The 23,999-nt window shown below is 37.5% G+C and overlaps 1 protein-coding gene across 14 annotated transcripts in view; it reads left to right on the top strand.

Annotated features, from left to right (window-relative positions):
- Positions 1–23,999, top strand: part of MFF (mitochondrial fission factor) — a 34,454-nt gene continuing 10,455 nt past the window's right edge. For 2 of the 14 annotated variants that reach the window (XM_014785351.2, XM_004427641.3), the window contains exons 1-8: positions 2–166; positions 3,618–3,729; positions 4,474–4,651; positions 5,574–5,794; positions 6,758–6,927; positions 14,720–14,808; positions 17,398–17,472; positions 21,697–21,855. In XM_014785351.2, the coding sequence (XP_014640837.1) occupies positions 4,614–4,651; positions 5,574–5,794; positions 6,758–6,927; positions 14,720–14,808; positions 17,398–17,472; positions 21,697–21,855 (752 nt within the window). In that variant the 5' untranslated portion in view covers positions 2–166; positions 3,618–3,729; positions 4,474–4,613. Of the gene's footprint in view, positions 167–3,617; positions 3,730–4,473; positions 4,652–4,755; positions 4,828–5,573; positions 5,795–6,757; positions 6,928–14,719; positions 14,809–17,397; positions 17,473–21,696; positions 21,856–23,999 lie in introns of all 14 variants that reach the window. The other 12 variants (XM_014785353.2, XM_014785352.2, XM_004427644.3 and 9 more) reach the window with 10 other exon arrangements.

Here is a 23,999-nt window from a genome sequence, read left to right as displayed (position 1 = left end):
CTCCGGCCGTTCTCGAGTCTCTCCGGCCCGCTGAGGGCCGCTCCGGCGGGTGCCTTGCCCGGGCGCCTCTGTCCGCTCAGTCAACGGCCTCTGAGAGCGCCCACCCGAGCGCCCCGGGAGCCAGCGGGCGGCGGCCCTCGCCGAGGACCCTCCAGCGGGCCCAGGGGTGAGTGCTGACGTCTTCCCGACCCGGGACCCGCGGCCTGGGCCGGCCGCTGGCCTAACGCCGCGGCTGTGACCCTCCGGCCGACCGAGGGACCGCGATGGCCCCGGCCCGTCCGTAGTGTCGCCCTGGCCCTCGTCCCGACCCCCAGGCCGCTCGCCTTCAACCCTGGCCTTTCCTCGTCCTCTGGGCCTTGCCGCCGCCTCAGTCCCTGAGGAGCACAAGGGAGAGCAGCACACTCTCCTGCAAACGCTTGTGGGCTAACCTCTTCATCCTCTCTGGTTCGGTGTCCCATTTGTCGAGAAATTTGGACTTTCCTGTCTAGAAAATAGTTTGGGGGTTGGGAAACGCTAGGGCGTCCTGAGAGTCGAACGCGCGGCGTTGCTGGTCGTCTGCCCTCATCCCTCCCGGCCAAGGCCCTGGCATCTTTCAGTATGACCTTGAACCAACGCCTGCCGTCTTGAAAAGTGGTTGGTTGGTTGGTTGGTTGGTTGGTTTTTACTTTGTGGATATACATGTTTGAAAAGAAGGGCCTTCTTGAAAGCCCAGGCGTCTGCGGGAGGCCCTTTGTGGGTCCGGTCTGGAAGCATCCTTGCACATCCTTGCTGGCAGGTGTGGATGCAGGGAGCTGCTCCTGGGATTTTCTTCCAGGAGCTGGGAAGCTGGAGGAAGGCTCGGTTCCCGTTCTGCCAGCCTCTTGGTCTGCAGGTCTATTCCTCCCTCTAGAGTAAAAGAAACCCCCAGTTGCGTCTTATAACGTTAGAGCAAGGAGCATTCGCGAGGGAGGAGGACTCTTTCAAAAGTGGTGGCGTCTTTTAATTGCAGGAGGTAAGCCTCGCCGCCCTTGTTCCCAAATATAGAACTGGTTGTATCCAGGGCTGTCACCCACTGAGAGACTTTAACTGAAGGATGTTAAATGTTTTCTCTCTCTAGATGAAAAACATTCTTTTCTCTGTCAATTTCGCTGGCTAATGAGATGCCAAAGGAAAAACCCTTAGGAAAATGGATTTGAAAGGAATTAGAACGATTTCGTTGAACTTAGTAGTCTTTTCCCATGTAATTAAATTGTGTGTGGGACTTGCTATCTTTGGTTTCAAGGGCTGATGACTTGGTTTTGCTATTCTTTCCAAAAGGAAATTGTGTTCTTTCCTGGCTGATAGGGCTGCCTCATCTTAGGATTACAAAGCTTAGCTTTTATTCTCCTCTGTTCTGGTGTTGAAACTTGTTTTCTGTGGATTTGTAACCTTATTTTAAAATTGGTTCACTTATATTTTTACAAATTTTCAGCGACTTTTCTTAAAAAATTGAAATTAAGCCTGGATCGCTACATCTCAATTTTCTAATACACCCGTTTTTTAAGTTCAGTTGCTTGAAAAGAACTGAAACAGAGTGACCTATATAAAAACCTTGAAGTAGGCCCACAGAATAAGTGATAAAGAACTGGACATTTGTTTTTGTAATTGGAGAATTATATAAATCTTTACAACCACAATTAGTTTGACCCAAGTTGTTTCTGTGACTTCCTGGGCTATTTCTCTGGGTCCCAATGTTCTGATATAGAGAATGAGCAAATCAAGCTTGAATCATTGTGTCACAAAATTGGAACACTGTCCATGAATGGAATGTGACTTGACTCTAGGTGGTGTATGGATGAGGGTTTTTTGTAATACTTATGTTTTTGTTTGTGTGTTTATATATGTACATCAAGTCCATGGATTAGGGTAGTGATGTAAAATTTTCTTTTAAAATACATTTATTTAAGATTTTTAGGGCCAGCCCTGTGGCTTAGCGGTTAAGTGCATGCGCTCCGCTACTGGCGGCCCAGGTTTGGATCCCGGGCATGCACCGACGCACTGCTTCTCTGGCCATGCTGAGGCCGCGTCCCACATACAGCAACTAGGAGGATGTGCAACTATGACTTACAACTATCTACTGGGGCCTTGGAGAAAAAAAAAGGGAGGAGGCTCGGCAATAGATGTTAGCTCAGAGCCAGTCTTCCTCAGCAAAAAAAAAAAAGAGGAGGATTAGCATGGATGTTAGCTCAGGGCTGATCCTCCTCACAAAAAAAAAAAAAAGATTTTTAAAAGTTGACTTAAAGATTAAGTGTAGATAAGAGTAAATGTACTGTATGAATGTGGAAAAAAACCTGAAAAAAACATGAAATTGGTAAATAACTTACTGATGTTTGGGAACCACTGGGCTTAGAAAGTAGAGATCTAAGATCACCTATGATTCTGAGAGGGACTTTTGTCTCCTTAGTTACAGAACAGAGAATCATGTACTGGTTGCCTAGTAGATTCTAAGTGACAGAACTTCTGGGATTAATAACTCCAAATGAGAAGTTTATTTTATTTATTGCCAAAAGATATTATCAAAAATGCCATAGTCTAATGAGGGAGAAAAAAATTAGATTTTCAGCTATTTTACTTCAGCAGAAAACCCAATAACTGAGACAGTAAAGTGTTAAATCTTAGTAGAAAAGTTCCATTTACTTTTTTAATTTAAGTAGCTCAGATTGGCTACAGGAGAATTTAACTTTTTCCAGAAGTTGTCTTTTCAGTGTCCACCTTTATGATCTAAGTGTGTGCTACTTTACAAACTCAGAGATTCTCCTAAGACAAGATGTTGCTATAGAATGAAATGTTGAGACTAGTGGAAAGTTAATAAGGCTGAAATGTAGTAAATGGAGTGTGGAAAATGGCACATTTCAGAGAGATAATGTTGTTCTAGCAATTTGCATCCCCTGTTTATTATTATAAAACTTCAATTTATAATGTCCCAAGGCTATAATCCTTCTAAGATGTCTCTTTTCGGTGTTATTTCTAAATAGAAGCTTTAACTGTGCTTCAGATAACGCACAAGGATAGGAAGAGTATCTCATCTAGAATGATGCACAAAAATTGGTAATAGAGGTTGCCTGTGGGGACCTGGGTGGTTGTAGGTTAGGATCTGGTGGGACTTTATTTTCTCTGTATTTTTTTGTGTACTTTGTACCATATGCATATATTACTGGTTCAAATTAAATACTAAATGAAAGTTATGAATGAAATTAAATAAGTATGAAATTAAATTTAATACTGAATGAAAATTTAGCCAGTGCGTTTGTTCCTCCTTAATATGTATGTGTGTGTATATATATGTACACACACATATAAATAGTAAGATTTTTTTAAACACATATTTTTCATCTGCCACATTCTTCTAAATTCAAATCAGAAACGGTGGCAGTAGTCTTTTATTTTATCTTGCATTAACTAATGAATGGTCGTAGGGCCCTGTCTGTGGGGCTAAAATTGGTGGTAAGCTTGTTAATTTTTTCTTTCTTTATTTTATTGGTTTCTTAATGAAAGGTTGTGCATCTTTGGTGACTATTATCATTTGGAGGATCTCAGCAATGAATCCCTAATATTGGTATCATCTAATTTCTCATTTAGCTCCTGTTTTTCTCCCCCAGGGACATAAGTGGCTCTAAATCCAGCACATGCACATTGAAGCAAGTTAAAGGATTTAATATGAAGCACAGAAGCAGATAGTGCCAAACAGCAAGCAGTACTTGGTACACATTTGTGAGTAAAATTTTCTCTTTTGGCTCTATTTTCTTAGTCTTTAAACCATGTGCATGCCAGATCCTTTCATATATTTGGTAAAGAATAAAAGAAGCAAGTTAGCAGTCATGATTAAGCAACCTCTAAGAACCCTCCTAAGCATCTCAGTGAGGTGGAGTTTAGGGTGTGTAATACATCTCTGACATGGAGTTTAAGAAATATCCCAGCTATCGCTTACATTTATACTGTCTTTAATTTTTTATTGCCCTTGATTTATATATAATATCTTTTGCTGAAAATTTAGTGTAATTTGGTTTTCAAAGTTATTTCCTTTTAAAGAAACCATTACTTATACATAAAATTTTTAGTCTAGCTCAAATACATTTACTTCTGCCCTTTACATTCTCTTCATGATTTCTTCATTTGTACTTAGTCTAAAAAAGAAAAGAATTTTTTTCCCCTTCAGAATATAGTGCTTACAGGAGTTTTATGAGAAAATATTTTTTTCTAATCTGACTTCATATTTGTATATACGTTTGATTAGCTTTTCTTTATCCTGTTTGCAAAATCATAAAACAGTGACTATGCTTAAAAGGTCTTTATGATTTTTGAGGTGTAGAATAATTTTGTTTAGGAGAGATTTGAAAATTGGTTTTCAGATCAGGCCCCAAGCCTTTTAATTTTAAGTAGATATTTACTTTTATTTATAGATTTTTTATGAAATGAATTGCTGAAATACTGATTTTTATTCTTTCTTTTTTACAGCTGGAAAAGCAGTGTCCGTGTTGTTATGTACACCTCCAAAAAAGTTCAGATCTGTAGGGGAATTGTTGTGTAAAGTAAACTGAACTACAGGGTAGCAGTATTTTAATAGCTATTATAGACGTGTATTTACTGTATTAAACATGAGTAACAGAACAAGCATTGACACACCATTAGGAAGGTCAGTGACATTTTATTCAGTTGAGCTGGTGTTATAGGCTTGAGAGAGAGTGGCCTTAAAGCTGATTGCCATAGACTAACCTTGCTCTTTTACACTTTTATCAGCATTTTCTATTTTGGAGCAACTTTCTTTCTACTGCGTTTCCCTGGAGCATGGATCCTTCTCTAATTTAGAAGGTTACTCAATGCATTCGTATTATCTCTCCCCTTAAGGACATCTTGCTTTTTAAAAATATACATATAAATATGATATTAAATATAAATTAATAATGTGAAACTTTCAGTCCCTCAAAATGAATGCATACATTAAGGATTTATAATACATATTCTATATTTGGTATTCATTGCATCTCAGTTGTCAGGTATACATTCAGTAAGAAGTTTTAAGTTGTATTTTGTGATTTTTCAAGGAGTTGCATCTTCTTTTTCAGCAAATTTAGAATTAACCTTATTTACCTTATGAATCTGATTTTCATTTTAAAGGGTTTTATTTTTTTCATGCAATTTCTAATTTCATTTTTATAAAGTCCTAGCAACTTTCCTTCAAATAATTGATTAGGACATTTTAATTTAAGTTTTACTTCAGGCATTTTTGAGTTATAAGCAGCACACATATCTATTTATGCAGAGAGAAAGAGTGTATATGTCTGTGCACATTTGTGTTTTGATTATACAGTAATTTTTTAAATCTGCTCCTAAGTAATATCCTCAAGGTGTAATTTGAGCTGATAAATGAGAAGGCATTATATTGAGGAAAACATTTTCTTCAGTCTTTTATTTTTTCTTTGTATGTATTCAGTACTCACAAATGAGAAGTCTCCTTTTGGTCTTTCTATAAGGTATTGTCTTCTAACTTCACTATGTAGAGAAAACTTGACACTTGAACACTCAATCACCCTCATCTTTAAATTTTTTGCCCGCAGAGTGAGTGGGGCAGCATTTCCTTCTCCTACTGCTGCTGAGATGGCGGAAATTAGTCGAATTCAGTATGAAATGGAATACACCGAAGGTATTAGTCAGCGAATGAGGGTCCCGGAAAAATTAAAGGTAGCACCACCCAATGCTGACCTGGAACAGGAATTCCAAGAAGGAGTTCCGAATGCTAGTGTGGTTATGCAGGTTCCAGAGAGGATTGTTGTAGCAGGTATTTTACCTTTTTTTGTAAATTTGCCTGATAAGTCTTTGTTTTATATATTTTTATGAAACCTTTTGGGTTTTTCAAAATATTATTTAGAAAAGGGGTTGGGAAATGCTACTTTACATTTTTTTCAAATTTTTTACTTCTTACAATAGTCTAAAATTTCAAACATTTTTTAATAATTCAACTAATTATTGAGGTATAATTTACGTACATAAAATGTATGTAATTTTTAAGTGTATAGCTTAATGAGTTTTGACAAATGTATACACCCACATAACTTCCACCACAGTCCAGATATAGAACACTTTCAATTACCCCAAAAGGTTCCCTTGTGCCCCATCTCATTCAGTTCCTACCCCTCAATTCCAGGCAGCCATAATCTCCTTTCTATAACCAGAAACAAGGTTTATCTTTCCTAGAGTTTCACATAAGTGGAATGATACAGTATATATTCTTGGGTTTGGCTTCTTTTGCTTAGGGTAATGTTTTTGAGATTCTTCCATGTTGTTGCTTATATCAGTTGTTCACTGCATTTTATTACTGAGCAATTTTCCACTGGGTCGATACACCACAATTTGTTTATCCATTCACTGGTTGATAGACATTTGGGTCTATCTGTTTTTCTGTTTGGGGCTATTAGGAATAAAGCTGCTATGAATATTCATGTACAAGTCTTTGTGAGGACATGTGTTTTCATATCTCTAGGAGTGGAATTGCTAGATCCTATTATAAGTTATGTTTAACTTTGTGAAAAGCTGTCAAGCTATTTTTGAAGTTGTTGTACCCTGTTATCTTCCCTTCAGTGATGTATGAGAGTTTCAGTAGCTCCACATCCTTGCCAGCACTTTGTATTGTCAGTCTTTTTAATTGTAGCCATTCTAGTGGGCGTGTAATGGCAAATACATTTTAATAAAACCACTATCTTTTTAAAACCTCCTCCTTTCCTTTTTATTTTTTTACTCTCAGGAAATAATGAAGACATTCCATTTTCAAGACCAGCAGATCTTGACCTTATTCAGTCAACTCCTTTTAAATCTCTGGCACTGAAAACACCGCCTCGTGTACTTACGCTAAGTGAAAGACCACTAGATTTTCTGGATTTAGAAAGACCTCCTCCAACCCCTCAAAATGAAGAAGTAAGTATAGAGTTTTACAATCAACTGAATTTGAAATAATATAGACAAAAGCAAAAGTTAAAGAGGAATTGAGGCTGTAAATCATATCAGCAATATGTAATGAAAGCCTCCTGCTTTCATTCATGGACCGTTGGTTACTACAACTTCTGCTTTATAGATACTTATAAATAAGATATTATGCTATTGGGTTTTAAATTTAAATATTATGCTTCAGGAAAATGAAAGTTTTGTGGAAATCATTAACATTCATGTGGTCTGGAAAGAAGAGCCTTATGGCCGGGAGTTAACACCTCAAACAATATAGAAAAAATTGGGAAGTTTAGCATGGGAGAAAATTAATGCCTCATTTAGTTATAAAAGTGGTCTGGCAAACAGGGCAAGGAAAACTCTTTTTTACCTGGACACTCCCTGTTCTCCCTGCTTGCTGAAAAGTTTCTACTGAGTTAGTCACTGTACCATGTGATGTTAGTAGCCCTGTTGATGTAAACCTGGCAGTATGGACTAACAAGGTGTTAGTAGCAAAGTTCAAATCCTGCCTCTGTTATTAGTCAGGGCCAATCTGGTAAAACTTCTTTTCTGTGATGATTTCTGTAGTTGCACCTTCTTCGTTATAGCTTCTGAACTTCTCCTTTGTTGTTCTCATGAGGCTAATATAAAACAACGTGCAAACATGTGTTTTTATTGATAATAGAGCTGCTTATGTCTTTCATTTTTCACATAGTCCTTTCCAGAGAAGGTAAAGCACCCATATAACCTAGGCCAGTGCAGTTTCCTAGTACGAGGATGCCTTTTCTCAGGTTGGAAGTTTCTGCTGAAGTAACTGAGATAATATACTATAGGCACTGGTTTGGACATTCTAGATATTTGCTTGGTGAGAAGCACTAAATATGAGTGTTTACATGGTGAAAAGGCACTAAGATACTTGCAGAATTGTATTTATTTAACAAACATTTTTTGAGTTTTTGTGTAAGACGCTATACAGTGAGACATATTTCCTACACAGTGGTGTGAGTGAGAGAGAGACACCAACACACACAGAAGATATAAAGTTCTTTGATAGCAAAGAAAAATGAAAATTCTGAAGATCCTTCACAGGGCAAAAGATATCACAGCATGCTCCCAGTTAGAGGCCCAGCTTCCCATCTCGCCACAGTTCCCAGTGGGAATTACAGCTGTGAATAATATTGTCTTGGAATGAGGATTCTGCCAGGAGGGAAACCCTCTCTTTGATATTCTTCGAGTTTTGCTTTTCTTTCGATCTTTTCTGCTCCCACTTATGGCAATTCATGCAAGTAAGTGATTGAAAACAAGACAAGCACTTTCCTGGGTGATTACTTTAAGAGTGAGTGAAGAAAAAAGATTACCAGGATTGCCCTCAGGAGACCTAGGTTTTAAGCCTGTATGGGGTTTACTCCTGTAGTAATTGTGACATTTAGTGAAATGTGATAAATGCCCACAGTGTATAGCACTGGGTTGAAAAACTTAGGCCTACTTTTGAAGGCCTCCTTTGCTGCTTACGAACTGCATAACTTTGGGCAAGTTATTGAAGAATTCCAAGGCTCATCTCTAAAATGACGATAAGAATAATGCCAAGTGCCTCAGATTATCGTGAGAATTAAATGTAATAATGCGTGTAATATGTTTAGCACGTGTTCTAATTCATGTTAAAAGCTCAAGATGTATAAATATTATTGCTGTGAAAGTTAAAACCCTGTGGCAGGAGCCAAGTCCTGAGATACAAGAGAGGAGGTGCTGAGATTAGTACCAGCTGCTTATTGAAAGGAGAGCAAAGATGACGATCTGTACTTCAAGTCCATAGAAGGGTCAGGTGGCCCTCAAGAGGCGGTTAACCAGGGAGCAGAGGAGAAGGGTTGGGGCAGGGGGACCAGAGTTGTAGTAGCTTCTAGAAAATGGATTGAGATAAAAGGGCGATGAGACCCTGAGTGCTGATAACACTGATGATTCATTCAGATGCTACTAGGAATCTGTCAGGTGAGATCCTCTGAGTCATTTACTCTGTAGTAGTCATTTTACAGCATATGCCAAGGTTTTTCAACATCAGCACTATAGACATTTTAGACTGGATAGTTCTTTGCTGTGGTGAGGGCTGTCCTTTTGCACTGTAGAGTGTTTAACAGCATTCTTGATCACTTTCTACTAGATGCCAGTAGCATCCTCCAAGTCATTAAAATCAAAAATGTCTCTAATAGTCAAGAGGTGGCTATTGTTATGTCCATCAACTGATGAATAGAGAAATAAAATGTGGTATATCCATATAGGGGAACACTATTCAGCCATAATAAGGAATGAAGTACTTACAAATGCTACAACATGGGTGAATCTTGAAAACATTGTGCTAAGTCAAAGAAGCCATACAGAAAAGGCCATATATTATAGATTCCACATACGTGAAATATCCACAATAGGCAAATCCACAGAGACAGAAAACAGGGTCAGTGGTTGCCAGGAGATTAGGGGAGAGAGGAATTGGGAGTGACTGCTTAATCATTTTGGGGTTTCCTTTTGGGGTGACAAAAATGTTCTGGAACTGGGGGGCTGGCCCCGTGGTGTAGTGGTTAAGTTCGGCACACTCCGCTTCAGTGGCCTGGGTTCACAGGTTCGGATCCTGGGTGCGGACCTACATCACTTGTCAGCCATGCTGTGGTGGCAACCCACATGCAAAATAGAGGAAGATTGGCACAGATGCTAACTCAGGGCTAATCTTCCTCAAGCCAAAAAAAAAAAGAGGAAGATTGGAAACAGATGTTAGCTCAGGGCAAATCTTCCTTAACAAAAAAAAAAAAAGTTCTAGGACCAGATAGTGGTGATATTTGCACAAAATTGTGAGTGTACTAAATACCACCGGTGAATACTTTAAAATGGTGAATTTTATGTTATATGTATATTTTATCACAATAAAAAGAAAGAAGCAATTACCTCCAGACATTGTCAAGTGTCCCCTACAGGGCAAAGTCACCCCCAGTTGAGGACCACTAGCCTATGGCAAGAAAGGAGACTACCAGAAGGCAGCTTATGAGTAAGGCTATAAAATTGTTGTCTAAAAGCCTGACTGATGCAAGGAATAAATTTGCAGAAAGCAACTGCACTTGAATTCTTAAACTGTCTTGAAGAGTCCAAGTGAACCTATGAAGAAGGCTTAAAACATGAAGCAGATAATCCCCTAGCTCACAGAGGGTTTATAAAATCTGGAGGCTTGACTGGTAGATAGGAAATTGATGAACGCTTTCAATATGCTTAATCTCTACTAATATTTGGAAAGCAACTCTAGGACAAGACCATTGCTTGGTGATTCTACCTACAGGGAACTACTAAAGCAACTGAACATCTGATCTGGGCATGAAACTGCAAAATACCCAAATCATGACAACTCAATGTTCTTAGAGTAGAGTAGGCAATGTGAATGATGAGGGAAGAGTCTGTGACTCCTCCTTTCAAAAAGGGCTCCAAAGGGGAGCCCGTGAGAGAAGATCTTCCAGAGAACAAAAAGGAAAAACTAAAGAAAAAGAGTTAGAAAATGATGCCAGTAAGACTTGACATAGACTTGAAGCAACGTGGCCTAGTCGAAGATTTGGACTCCACCAACATATCCTGTCCATCAAGCAGTATTCTTTGGAAAGATCGACTACAGTGAATACCGAGAGCTTTGTGAGAAGGCTGTTGAAGTGGAAGAGAAAACAGATTGGACTAAAGGCAGATTGTAAGAGCTTTCACCTGAATTGACAGCTCCTACTTCAAAGAAGAGAAGTACGAAAATGACATCCATGTTTGCAATAAATCTTTGGAAGATCACTGAAGCCCAAATGTACCCAAGAATTGTCAACAGCCAGAGAAGATCTGGAAGAAGCAAATCTGTTGGCCTGTATAAACCCTGACCTGGTTTTGGAAGAGAAGAACAAAGGCAGTGAATGTTTTCAGAAAGGGAAGTATGTCCAGGCCATGCGAGCTTTATACAGAAGCCATCAGTGGCATCCACAGGATGCAAAACTCTCCAGCACCACGTACAGAGTGTACAGCTGGAGCTCAAGGACTAGGAGAAATATATCAGCTAGGACCAACCTCATCAAGGGTTATACTTGGAAAGCAGCTGCCTTAGAAGCTTTCATGAAGGATAGCACAAAAGCCGTGGATGTCTAACAAAAGGCTCTAGATACATAATCCAACAGTAGGGGCCTGGCAGGTGGTTATCAGTGCCATATGATGGTGCGGTTCAATTGACATGCCAAGCTTGAGGGTGTGAAGTGAAAGAACGTGGTTGACCTGAAATGTACTGAGTGACCCAGCCATATAGCACATCCTAAGACAAATGCCGGAGGACTCCCAGGCACCCAGTGAATACTGAAAAGGGTCTTGCGATAGCTCAGAAAACTGAGAAGCTGATGAATGTTGGTATGATCACAATTTGATGATGGTTTGTTTAGCACCCTTTCCTTTCTCCTCTTTTGGAAAAAGGAGCTGGGACTGTGATGAGCAGAGTGGAGCAAAAGGGAGAGAAGAGGAAAAAGAGAACACCTTAACTGTACATATGTGTACGCATTCATCCGTGGAAGATTCAGAGACGTGCACTCACATTCTTTGTGCAGCCACTGTGTCCTGGCCCTTTTAGCACAGGCATGGTCTATTCACTGCTGACACGTGTTCCATGTTTCCTTCCCATAACCCTCAGTCACTCTCAACTGTTCTCTCCATGGTTCATTATTTTAAATTTTGGACAGTGAACGTGTTTGGGGAGGGAGGGATGTTCATCCCAGTTGTTTGGCCCACATTGTTAACTCTGCTTTTACCTCTGCCTATGAAAGTCCCACGGCAATTCACAGGTTCATGTTTCTGAAGAATTATTTTAAAACAGAGATCAGTGTAGGGGAAAAATACTAAGGTCTCTGAGCAGATTCTTGTTTTTTTTTTTTTATTTTTATTTATTTTATTTTATTTTTGTGAGGAGATCAGCCCTGTGCTAACATCTGCCAATCCTCCTCCTTTTTTTTCTTGCTGAGGAAGACTGGTCCTGGGCTCACATCCGTGCCCATCTTCTTCCACTTTATATGGGACGCCGCCACAGCATGGCTTTCCAAGCAGTGCGTCGGTGCGCACCGGAATCCGAACCGGCGAACCCCGGGCTGCCGCACCGGAGCACGCGCACTTAACCGCTTGTGCCACTGGGCTGGCCCCACTGAGCAGATTCTTGAAGGAGAGATAAGCTCTAAATAGATTGAGGGAACCAGTAAACAAAGGCCTAGAGGACCTTTTGTTTGTCCAGGATTCTATGAACAATCAAATGTAACTTGGAGTATAAGCACAGTAGAGGGAAATTTCATGCCTATAACTAGACACAGAAGACCCTGTGACCTAACTTCCAGGAAGTTATCTGAAGCTAGGAAACTGTATTTCTCAGACTCAGGAGTGAATAAAAGTTTTTAAATGGGTAGTCAATGCAGGATGGTTCTGAATGACATTTAAAAACCTTAACTTGTCAATTAGATCTCGATAAAGCTGGATAAAAACTAATTAATTTTAAAAAATAAATAAAAACCTGAATTGAAAAAACAACCACCATGACCTTGAATTAAAGGGTGAAAATATTTTAAAGATCACTGTTCCTCATCACCTCAGGCAGGGTCAAAGTTCTTTGGTATTATAATATGCAAGTTGGTCATATTAGAAGGCATAACACATATATGCTTTTGTCTCAAGTTGCTTTTTTCCCCCAATATGGCAGTAATATCAATCTTAATGTTCCTCTTAAGATATACTTTAAATCAGATTTCAAATAGTGAAAATAACAGTAAACTTAGGATCCTCTAGTTTGTCAGGCTATTTTGAAGTCAAAGACATATTTGTCTTCTCCCATCACTTCCTCGTATCCTGCTTCATCTTAGTTCTCACCCCACAGCAGCAGGAATGGTTCTGATTTGGCAGAAAGTTCATCTTGATCCATGCACCGTGGAGGAGCTCTTCTCTAGGCGAAGTGAGCACAACTGTGCAGTAGGTAGGAAGGCTGGTAGCAGTGGGATTCTCACAAAGCAACCCAGCACTGCTGGCTGTGAGTCAAGTGTACTCGATTGTGCAGGTGTTAGATTTTATATATAACTGCTTTAATTTTGATTTTTAAAGAGCTCTTGCAGTAAGCTGCAAACTGACTCCTTTTCTGTTTTTATTTATTTTTTATAAGAATGCTTTTTTTTTTTAATTTTTATTTATTTATTTTTCCCCCCAAAGCCCCAGTAGATAGTTGTATGTCATAGCTGCACATCCTTCTAGTTGCTGTATGTGGGATGCGGCCTCAGCATGGCCGGAGAAGCGGTGCGTCGGTGCGCGCCCGGGATCCGAACCCGGGCCGCCAGCAGCAGAGTGCACGCACTTAACCACTAAGCCACGGGGCCGGCCCCTCCTTTTCTGTTTTTGGAAGTTATTTTTTTTCTTTTGTTTGGGTGGGTAAATAGTTGATAACCATAACCAAATCTAAACCATGCTCTGAAATTATGTGCTGCCTAGTGTGCTTTTAAGTTTTGTTGGCATGAAATAGGGATTTATTCTGTTTTGCTGGAGCTAATAACCTGATAATCTACTCCCAGATCTTTTTAAAAGCGTCAGTAGATATTGATTTGCCTTTTTTAAAATCTTCATTTTCAAATCCGTTGGTTCACATTCCACTTGTCCTTTACAGTAAAGTTTAAATTTTTTTTAACTATGAAGTTGTTATGGCTGTTTCTAATTAAAAAAAAAAAATTCTAAACAAGCAGGAGAGTTAATGATTGCCATTGTTTTAGTTATCTATTGCTGTGTAATAAACCACCCTAAACTTAGTGGCTAAAACGAAAAAAAATTTTATTTTGCTATGGATTCTGTGGGTTGGGAATCTGCAGTGGGCAAAATGGGGAAAGCTTGTCTGTCTTCTGCAGTATCTGGTCCTAAGCTAGGAAGTCTCAAAGACTAGGGATGACTCGAGAGCTTGAGGCTGCAGTCATCTGAAGGCTTCCTCACTCACTTGTCAGTTGGTACTAGCTGTTGTCTGGGACCTCAGCTAGGATTGTTGGCTGGTGCACCTACACATGGCCTTTCCGTGTGGCTGCTTGAGTGTCACATCATGGTGCCATTGTTCCAACGTGAACAGCCTGAGTGAAAAAGGCAGAAGGCTGATTGTTGTTTATGACCTAGCCTCAGAAGTCACATTACATCATCTCCACAGCAGTCACCAGCCCACCCAGTTTCAAGGGATCATGGATCCCATCCCTTAATGGAAAGAGGTCAGTGATATATTTTGTGAGAAGATCATGTGAGATAAGAGATTGTGGCTATTTCTCAAATGCCAAAACCTTTAAGCTAGTAAGACTCTAAAATTTTTTTAGTCTGGTTCTCAAATGTTCAACTAGATCTGAATGTTTTAACCCTTGAAGACAGGAACATTTATTTGTAGTACAAATAAACCCCATTTCATATAATATATGTGCCTTTAAAAACTATTATAAATTGTTCTTTAACAATATATTACATAGATTATAATAAATAAAAGTAATAATTGTACCAAGTAAGATCGATACTTAGAAAGAAACCAGAAGTAACTTTTTTCATAAAGTAAATAAGCATTCCTAAGTTTATCTGCATTATAATAAGTGGGTTTTTTTTCTTTAACATGTCTATACTACACAGGCAGCAGTTCTTGATTTTGTTCTTTGTAAATTTTATGAGTAGCCTTGGATTAGGTTCTTTTGATGCTAAGCAGCTACTAGGCTGCTAAGAATATCTTCTATCCTTTCCCTTTCTCTGTGCCTAACAGGTCCGTGCAGTTGGCAGGCTAAAAAGAGAGCGTTCTATGAGTGAGAATGCCGTTCGCCAGAACGGACAGCTGGTCAGAACCGACTCCACGTGAGTAGGACCGCTAAGCACTGTGTCTCCTTCGTAGATTGTCTGTCCCATATTATTCTATAGAATTTACTTTTTTTTTTAACTCCCAAATATTATAAAAAAGGAGGAGGAAGAAGAAGTGTATGTTTTATGCCTAAGAAGCTGAGAAAAAAGTAAATTTATTTCTAATAGTGTTTGAAATCTGTTTTACATTTATATCAATTTTACATTTTTGCAGTTCTCTTTATAGCCTTAAAATCTGACCATTTTGTTCATTGTGAGACTTTTTCAGTAGCATTATCCTTGTCTATGTGTAATCTGCTATAAAGTATACTTAAGAAAAATTGATAAACATAAGTGCTCAGTACTGTGCAGCCTCCAAAAATGTTTAGCATACAGGTTGAAAAAATAAGTAAATAAATAAAAGGAAAACGTTATTTAAGGAAACTTCTTTCTTTTTGAGTTACTCAATTTGTCATAGGATTGTGAACTAGCCTTTTCCAGCTCTGCTTCTAATGAGTCGTGGTAAACAATATATCATAAGCAAGTGGAATTTTTTTTTAGCTCTTTGCCTACTGAGTCATTGAATTATTAGATCCCTTTCATTTTCCAAAAATACAAGTATATTGTTCAAAGGACTATTTGTTTAAACCTTTCTTTCTCATTTGGTTATATTATCCTACTCTGATCTTAAAGCTACGCCACGATAGGATGTTTTAGATCAGGCAAGTGCTTTTTGTTGTTTTATTAAAATTAATGGGTTTTTACAAATAAAATATCCCTTTAAAAACTGGTCAGAATTTTTAAGTCTCAAAGCCATTGGTGATTGTGGCTTTTGAAATAGATGATTAAGATTATGTAAATTAATATTTCTTCCTCATTAAGTTTTTGGTAAATTTTCGTGAACTCATTCATCATAAACTATGTTTGATGCCAGGCATCACGTTAGCTACACTGGGAACTGCAAAAGAATCAGGAGATGATACATCTCTCGCTTCTTAGGGATTGCAAATCTAGATAAAAGCCAGACATTTAAATTTATATACAAAATAGCTAGAGCACGATACAGTTATACCATTTGTAATAAACCATATCAAGTCCTAGTTTGGACCTGACTGAAGACTATAGGGATGCAGAAGGGGCTTTGATGGGGATAGGGTCTCTCTTCCCTTGTGTTAGGTGCAGAGGAGAACTATAACTGCTCTGATTTCTTGGGAAATCTTGAAATGTCTCCTAAAGTAGTTATAATTGTACTGAAGGGTTATAGGGGAAGACAGTAAGTTAAAATGAATATTTTATCTCCTTCAGGGAGAACTTATCTGAAAGGTTCAACCATTATTGATATGAAAATTTTTATGATAATTGTATGTTTTCCTGAAGGTACCTGGTTGGCAGTGATGTCAGCTGGCCCATGAAATCCATTTTTCTAGAATATTTCCAAATATATTATACAAAGGGTAAAAAGGCTACATAGTTTATGGCTAAGGTAGGTTCTTGATATTTAGTACCCTCTCGGAATGATTAAACATTAAACTAAGGGCTTTCATTATTTTCTATTTGTAATATTTTTTAAGGCAGCAAAGGTTTCTAATAAACTTTTCTATTATATAAAGATATGGCTTATTATTTAGGTCCTTAATTTGAAATTTCACATTATTGAAATAAAAACAGGACTATTTTAGTATAGCATCACTTTTGTGTTTTTCTGGCAAGATATTATTGATAGCTGAGTTCAGTTGAAGAGAAAAGAAACAGCTTTATTATGTATAAAAACCAGCCTAGTGAAGTATGATTTGGAGTAGGTGATTAGTTCATAGATGTTTTTGCAGTTACCGATAACGTAAGTTTCTCATAACAGAAAAGATTAACAGAGTTAGCTAAAATTTGATTTTTTTTTCTTTAAGTTGCCTTAAGGGCATTTTCTAGATGTTTAATAAAAATGAAAATCTCCTGATTTAATTTTTGATAGTAAAAATAACCTGAATATTTAACGATACATTTTCACAATGAAGTGCTTACGTTGCTTAACCATACGTTTTGTTGTGTAGTTATGTATGTTACTGTCTCATGGTAAGATACTTAACTATCTTTTTGTTAATAATGTAGGTTTGGCTTTTCTTCTCTTATCATTATTAATTTTATAATTTATAATTGAATTCATCTTTTAATCTACATTTAATTAACTTTAGGAATTTTATATAATGAGCATATTATATTCACTGTTAGTTATTCAATGTTAGTAATGTGGTAAGGAAGAAACTATTAATATAATACAGCTATATTTTACCTCTACTAAAGTAATTATTAAACCCTTGCTGTCTTTACCTATTTTAGTCTTTTCTTTGGAATGTGAGATCAATTATGTGTCATTGTGCATGAACCTTTGCCTGCCTCCACTCTATTTTATTCCTTGGCTTTAAGAATAGAAGTACTCATGGGTATAAGAGCAGAGCACTGGCCTTTGTTTTCTTAATTACCTTCAAGAGGCAGTAGGATTGATTGTTGTCAGCTATTGACACAAAAATGAATGCTGACCAGTAGAATCATATCTAGCTTTTTGTTTGTGTTATAAAAGCTGAATATGTAAAAGAAGCATAATTATTATTTAAGGTGGCACAGATCAGATTCTGCCCCAAGAAATAAAATTTCAAGGTTCCAGGCACCGATTTCTGCACCGGAGTACACGTAAGATTTTATCTGCTCTGCTTTTCACGAGTAGGAGTTGTTTTAATTTTGCAGGCTTATGTTATACTAATATTTCACCGGGTAATTGGCATATAATACCCTAATTCTCTTACCGTTTGGCTTTTTAGTACCTCTGTTTCAAGATTTCTCAAACTGTCTCAAACACTTGGTTAAGAAAAAAAATAACTAGACCAACTAAGGAAGTTATGTGTGATTTGGGTATAACGGTGAAAGTAAAATGGAATAATACACATAAGGATCAAGCATCTTTTTCCATTTTCTTTATTTTGCTTTGGTTGGCATATTAGTTCTCTACAGATTCAACTTAACCAGATTCAGTGATTCCAATCTTTTTTTAAATTTTAGCACGCTATCTTTTCTTGTTTTATTTTGACCCAAGAGGAGAATGGAGTCTTAAGTATGGTTTGTCATTTAAGTTTTTTTTCAATCCCATAGATTAAAATTATGCTTGGAAGAATGTTTTGAGATCATTAAACCCACTCTTTCTGTAAGTCTGACAAAACAAGGCGTGGAAGTGACTGACCTCTCATGGGGGGGAAACATTTTGGCATGCAGTATAAGAATTCAGCAGCTAATGTTCTTAAGCAACAGAAGCCACTCTGACAACCAATGAATTTTCGCTTCTTCTGGTTCTCTTATTACGCTTCTAGGAACTAGTAAATTGCCTTAGATAGTGGCAACAAATTAAAATTTTCTCTCTGTTTAAAATTTTATGAGAAATGATGCTAAATTTGAAGTTTCAGTGAAAATTTTTTCTCCCCTTTTTCGCTGTTTACCTGTACTGCTTTTCGGAAGAGGCTAGAGCCTCACCAAAGAGGTTATCCTCACAGTTTGAGAAACATTATTCCTATGGAAACCCAGGGGGAAAGAGGTACTTGACTTTGGACTTAGCGTTTAATTATGACACAGTTATGCCAAGTAAATTTTCCCTTAAATTGAGTACTGGCGTTGGCTAGCATCGTTTACTTAACATTCATGTGGTAAGATTTCATGTAAGCATGAGGTAGAGCTATTACAGATGAAATAACATGGTAAATATCAGTGCTTTCTTCAAAATTTCCTAATCTTTTATGAAAGAAAAAGTTGCGATTTTGCTGTTTTATAACATTACTAAGATCAATTTATCGTCAAAGTGCATTTTTATTAAATTACTAATATTATAACATTTGCTTAAATAATCTCAGTACCTTTGCAATATGTTTACCTTTTTATTTTTCACAGTAGTTCACTTGTCAAAACAAAAAGTCAGTCTCCCCTGGTTGGGCGGATGAGTGGACAGAGGTGAATCTCAACTCTAAAAGCAATTTCCCTCCACAGTTGATGCCAGTGGTAGACATTCCAACTAGCATCAGACTGATTGCTAATATGGGGCTGATTCTTTTTTTCTTAAATTTTTTTATTTGTAAACAGACTTGCAAGACTGCTTAAAGCTTTAAAAAAGAAAGAATTGCTAAACTATTTATTGTTTCTATTTAGGGTAATTTTGGTCATCTTCTGATTTAATCATTCACTTTGTCTATAGATGGAAATAAATGTTAACAATCAAGGATATTTAATCTATATATATACGGCCCAAAGTGGTCATCAGTTTAAAAACTACTTCCTGTTCTGTTTTTGCTGTTTATGAAGTATTGCCTATATATAATTAATGGAAAGTTAAATTTCTTACTAATATTTGAAACTTTAATTTCTTTGGAAAAACAACCAGAAACCCAAATATGTTTCTTGATGTTGGTCTTTGATGAAATAAATATCTTTAATATTGATAAAGGCCTGATTTCATCTTTCTACATAAATATTTTTTCTTATTAAGTTGCAATTGAGGACCATATAAGGTTTTTTTTTTCGTTTATTACCATATTCCAAATTCATATGATTGTAGAATCTTCGAATTGGGGGAGATCTTATAGATTGTCTTAGAATCCAACCTTCTGTGTATTCCATCTTAAGAATTTTTTGCAGTTAATCTGAAGTTAGTTCAGGCTTCACGACTTTATAAATGACCATCTGATTTCCCACATATGGACTGGAAATACTTGTACTTTTAGAACTTAAACAATTCCTTACTGCTTGTTTCTGACAAAATGATTTCTCCCAAAGGAAGTAACCCTTCTTTCTTTTTAATTTTTAATGCGCAAAAATCCATCAAACTTTTTTCATGGATTTGGATTTAGTTTATTGATATTGTTGCTCTAAGATTATAGTTCTAAATATTGATTGTTATAGGTTTTAATATATTAGTATGTAGCTAATTTATTTACTAATACAGAATGATATGCAAAGTATCCAATTTAACCCCCAAAATGCAAAGACAAAAACTTTAATTACAGCAATAGATATTTTACTGATTAGTCTTTTTAAACTTTGTTATGTAAATTTAGGTAGGTACGTTGGCAACTCTGTCAAGAAGAGTGTAAGATGGATTGTTTGTGTTGATGCAGAACTGGCTGTTTTTATTCTGGCCTCTGGTGATGCTTTTCTAACATGAATTCAGTCTGGTTTCTCACACAAGAGCAAGAACTTGGGGTTTTCCCTGTGCTGCCTAAAGAGAATTCTGAGTGCAAGGCTAGTACCCAGACTTTGTGTCCCAGATATACTGATTTTTTTTTTACTCTTCTTGGGTGCCCAATTTGGGTTTTGCCGAGTACCATGGGTCACTTCCTAAGTTGGCTTATATATATTCCAGAAGATTCCTGGTCTCTGGACAGACATTTAGGGTAACCATCCACAAGCCTGCATCTGAAAATTTGCATTTGTCTTGACACCATTCGGCCTAATTCCTGTGGTGAATCAGCCCTGACAGATTAATTTCCCAATATGCCAGGATTTCGCTTAGATCTTTCTCTTCTAAGTAATCTTTGGAAAACATGGTTTTTGTATTTATTGTACTTCTCGCTTTGGATCATTAGGACATTCAGAGTTCTTCACCAAATTGTGGAAAGATTTTGATTTTAGTTTTCTGGGACTCTGGGAATAATATTAGATGACAGCTGTCCTTCAAAAATTATCCCACTTATTTTGTGGCTTCCCAACAAATACATGTTAAGTGAGAGAAGATACACAGGACAAAATGAAAAATTTTGTATTTGTTCACTGGCTGCTCCGCTTTTACTCTTTTGGATGTAATCCACAAGAATGAGGTTTAGTTTAAAGTTTTTGCCTGACTGAGAAAAAATGTTGAGCTCTTATCCCAGGGTTGTAGTCCTCTTACTGTAATAAAACTTTATTATAACAAAAAAAAACCAGATGCCAAGTCCATGCGTCAGTTAGATACCTCACACGGCTGGTCATGCTCTAACATGGAGCAGCTCTCTGAAAATGCTGCCACCAGTCTTAGGAGTTCAGTTAGAACTGTAAAATTGCTTCATTCAAGTGTGTTCCACTTTTAGGAAGCACTGGAGCCAAAAACTTGAGAATCTCAGCTCACATATGAAAGGATGATTAAAATTGCTGTCACTGAGCTGCCCAGAAATGGTTGTTTAACGTCCATCTGGATGATTTAAGAAGTATCCTTGCCTTCTTTCACTGTATTCACAGAATTGGGAGTAGTTTTATGTTTTAGTCATTTAGCTGGAGAACATATGCTTTAGTATAATTAAGCAATCAAAATGCTTTTGTTATAGTTTTCTGAAACTTTAATTCATCTTTAAATTTACTCGTCATAAATTCAGCTTGCTTCATTGTCTTTGTGAAGCATTTGAAACGGCATTTTCACGGAATCACTCTCAATTCATGTGTTTAAACTTTATCTGACACCTGTATACCGGAATTCTCTAGCTTACTCCTCTGATCATCCGTAAGTTGCAGTGCAGTGTTGTTTGTTAGAGGTTTGGGTGACTGAATTGGAATAAATACACTAAATAAAAAATGCTGCTTCTCCAGAGCTAGCGGTTGAACACACTCGTTGCTATAATTCTCTTCCGTCTCCAAAGTTGTTCTTTCATATTCGGTTTGTTTAATTTGATGTTTAAGGCTACACACTTACAATGCTGCATTGTAGCTGGTTTTTAAAAACAATTTAATATGTTTATTAACATCTTTGGTTTGACTTTTTCTTAGGGGAAAGTGAAGGGTGGGAAAAGGGGCAAGAAAACTAAGATAATTCTTAAAATATAAAAGTGTTGGGGGAAACTGCTCAGCTGAAGTTTTATTAAAATCTGACTTGAGTATTTTTCTCTTCATTTGCTGTGCTTATGTACACAGTGTGACACCGTCGCCACAACAGGTTCGGGTCTGTCCTCCCCATATGTTACCTGAAGATGGAGCTAACCTTTCCTCTGCTCGTGGCATTTTGTCGCTTATCCAGTCTTCTACTCGTAGGGCTTACCAGCAGATCTTGGATGTGCTGGAGGAAAATCGCAGGTGATTGGCCATTAGTGACTCTTGCCAGCTTTATTGCATATTTTTTGGCTCCTTATTAGTGGACTGTGGTGTCTACCTTTTATGTTTACAGCTTTGTCTCTTACTAAGATACAATGGTTTAAAATGGCTTGCTTTGTTTTCCTTTAATTTGAAGTTATTGTCCAAAATTCACATTTCACAAGATTCTCATAGCTTCTCTTCAGTCAGGGAGAGTGTTTAGTTAATAACTATACACAGGAGGTATAATGATTTTTTTCAAAGACTTTGTTGACTTCTAAGTACTCCATTTTGGGAGATGCTGAGGGATGCTGTTGGATTGAGTGTGGGATGTTGGACTGAAGCATACTAATTTTCTTTAGTAAGTCATTTGACTTAATCATTTATGATACTAATGTGGTTGGGCTAAGGAAGCAAATCTGAGAAGATGATGTCAGTGTAGCTGCCAGGACATTTTTTACTTTTCTCTTAGCTAGAGGTTTCTAGGTCTGTATGGAAAAATCCCAGTGCTATTATCTTTTTGATAATACTGATATTTTTCAGTATTGCTAACTTATCTCACTGTTGAACATCTCCAGAGTAAAATCATTAGTAGTATACTTAGACTTGTTCATACAAATAAATTTTTTTTTACCATTATTTCAAATATTTTTTGTCCTTGGTTCATTACTACATAGTGTTTTAAAAAGATGAAATGGGGGAGCTTTTTTGGCTTAGTATGGGAGAGGTATAGTCAGTTTCATTTCAACTCCCAACACTTTATCTAGTGACTCTGTGAGCCAGTGTTTGAATTTTCATGACCATTTTATTAGACTGTTAATTTTTTCATTTTGAAGAATTCCCAGTAAATTAAACTGGCCCTCCCAGTAAACCTTGTTTCTAACCTTGGGAAATTATCTGTCCTATGGCTTACTCTGAACAAATTTTTTCTTGTTGAGTGCTTTTAACTGTCAAGTCCTAGGTGTTTCACTGTACTTCATGAGCACTTGTCCATACTACTTGACTGGTGTTTCTAAGCCTTCCCTGAGTTAATCTAGTGGTTAAAGCTAGGACCAAGGACTTAAAGCTGCACCGGAAAGAGCTTAAAAGAGAAAGCTCATGGCAGAGGGAAAATTTTATATATATATATATATGTATATATATCTATATATGTATTCATGTATTTGCGTGTTTGTGTATATATATGTATATACAGTCGTGCCTTGCTTAATGACGGGGATAGGTTCTGAAAAATACATCATTAGCCGATTTCATCTTTGTCTGAACATCGTAAAGTGGACTTACACAAACCCAGATGGTATAGCCTACTACACACCTAGGCTAGATGGTGCTGACCTTATGGGCCACCATCATACATGCGGTCCATCACTGACAGAAAACATTGATATGCAACGCATGACTGTATGTGCGTGTGTGTATTTATATACATATATATCTCTCTCCTCAAGGGTTTAGAGTCCCTTTTAAGCTCTGTGAAGCTTCAAGGACTGTCTTAGAATATTCAGAACCTGTAAGAAGCAGCATGTTTCAGAAGAAAAAAAAAGCGTGGATTCAAGGAGTCAGTCATATTCCATCTTGATTCACCCTACTGAAGAACTAGCTGCATGATGGCCTTGAGCAAATTGGCTATCCTCTCTGGGCCTCATTTTTACCATCTATTAAAAAAATATATGGGTAATAATAATATTACCTGGTTTTCTGGATTCTTATGAGGAATCTTCTCCTGACACATACACACCTTTATTTAAGAGAGAGGGATAGTGGTCTCAAATTCTTTATTTAGTGTCATGGGAGATGCTTCAAAAGATATTGAATATGAAGTACCTGGCACTTAAGAACTAATATTTCCAAAGGCCTGTTTTCTTTTTTTTTTTTATAATTTTATTTATTTATTTTTCCCCCCAAAGCCCCAGTAGATAGTTGTATGTCATAGCTGCACATCCTTCTAGTTGCTGTATGTGGGACGCGGCCTCAGCATGGCCAGAGAAGCGGTGCGTCGGTGCGTGCCCGGGATCCGAACCCGGGCCGCCAGCAGCGGAGTGCGCGCACTTAACCGCCAAGCCACGGGGCCGGCCCCAAAGGCCTGTTTTCTTCTTCATCCTTAAAATAGATTTATTATTCACCAGGTAACCTCTTTAACTTTTTAA

Source organism: Ceratotherium simum, chromosome 37 (assembly GCF_057802395.1).
Source record: "Ceratotherium simum simum isolate JZ-2026a chromosome 37, ASM5780239v1, whole genome shotgun sequence".
Taxonomy (NCBI): domain Eukaryota; kingdom Metazoa; phylum Chordata; class Mammalia; order Perissodactyla; family Rhinocerotidae; genus Ceratotherium; species Ceratotherium simum.
The sequence above is the reverse complement of the archived record's forward strand: the minus strand, read 5'-3'. Positions and strand labels throughout refer to the sequence as shown.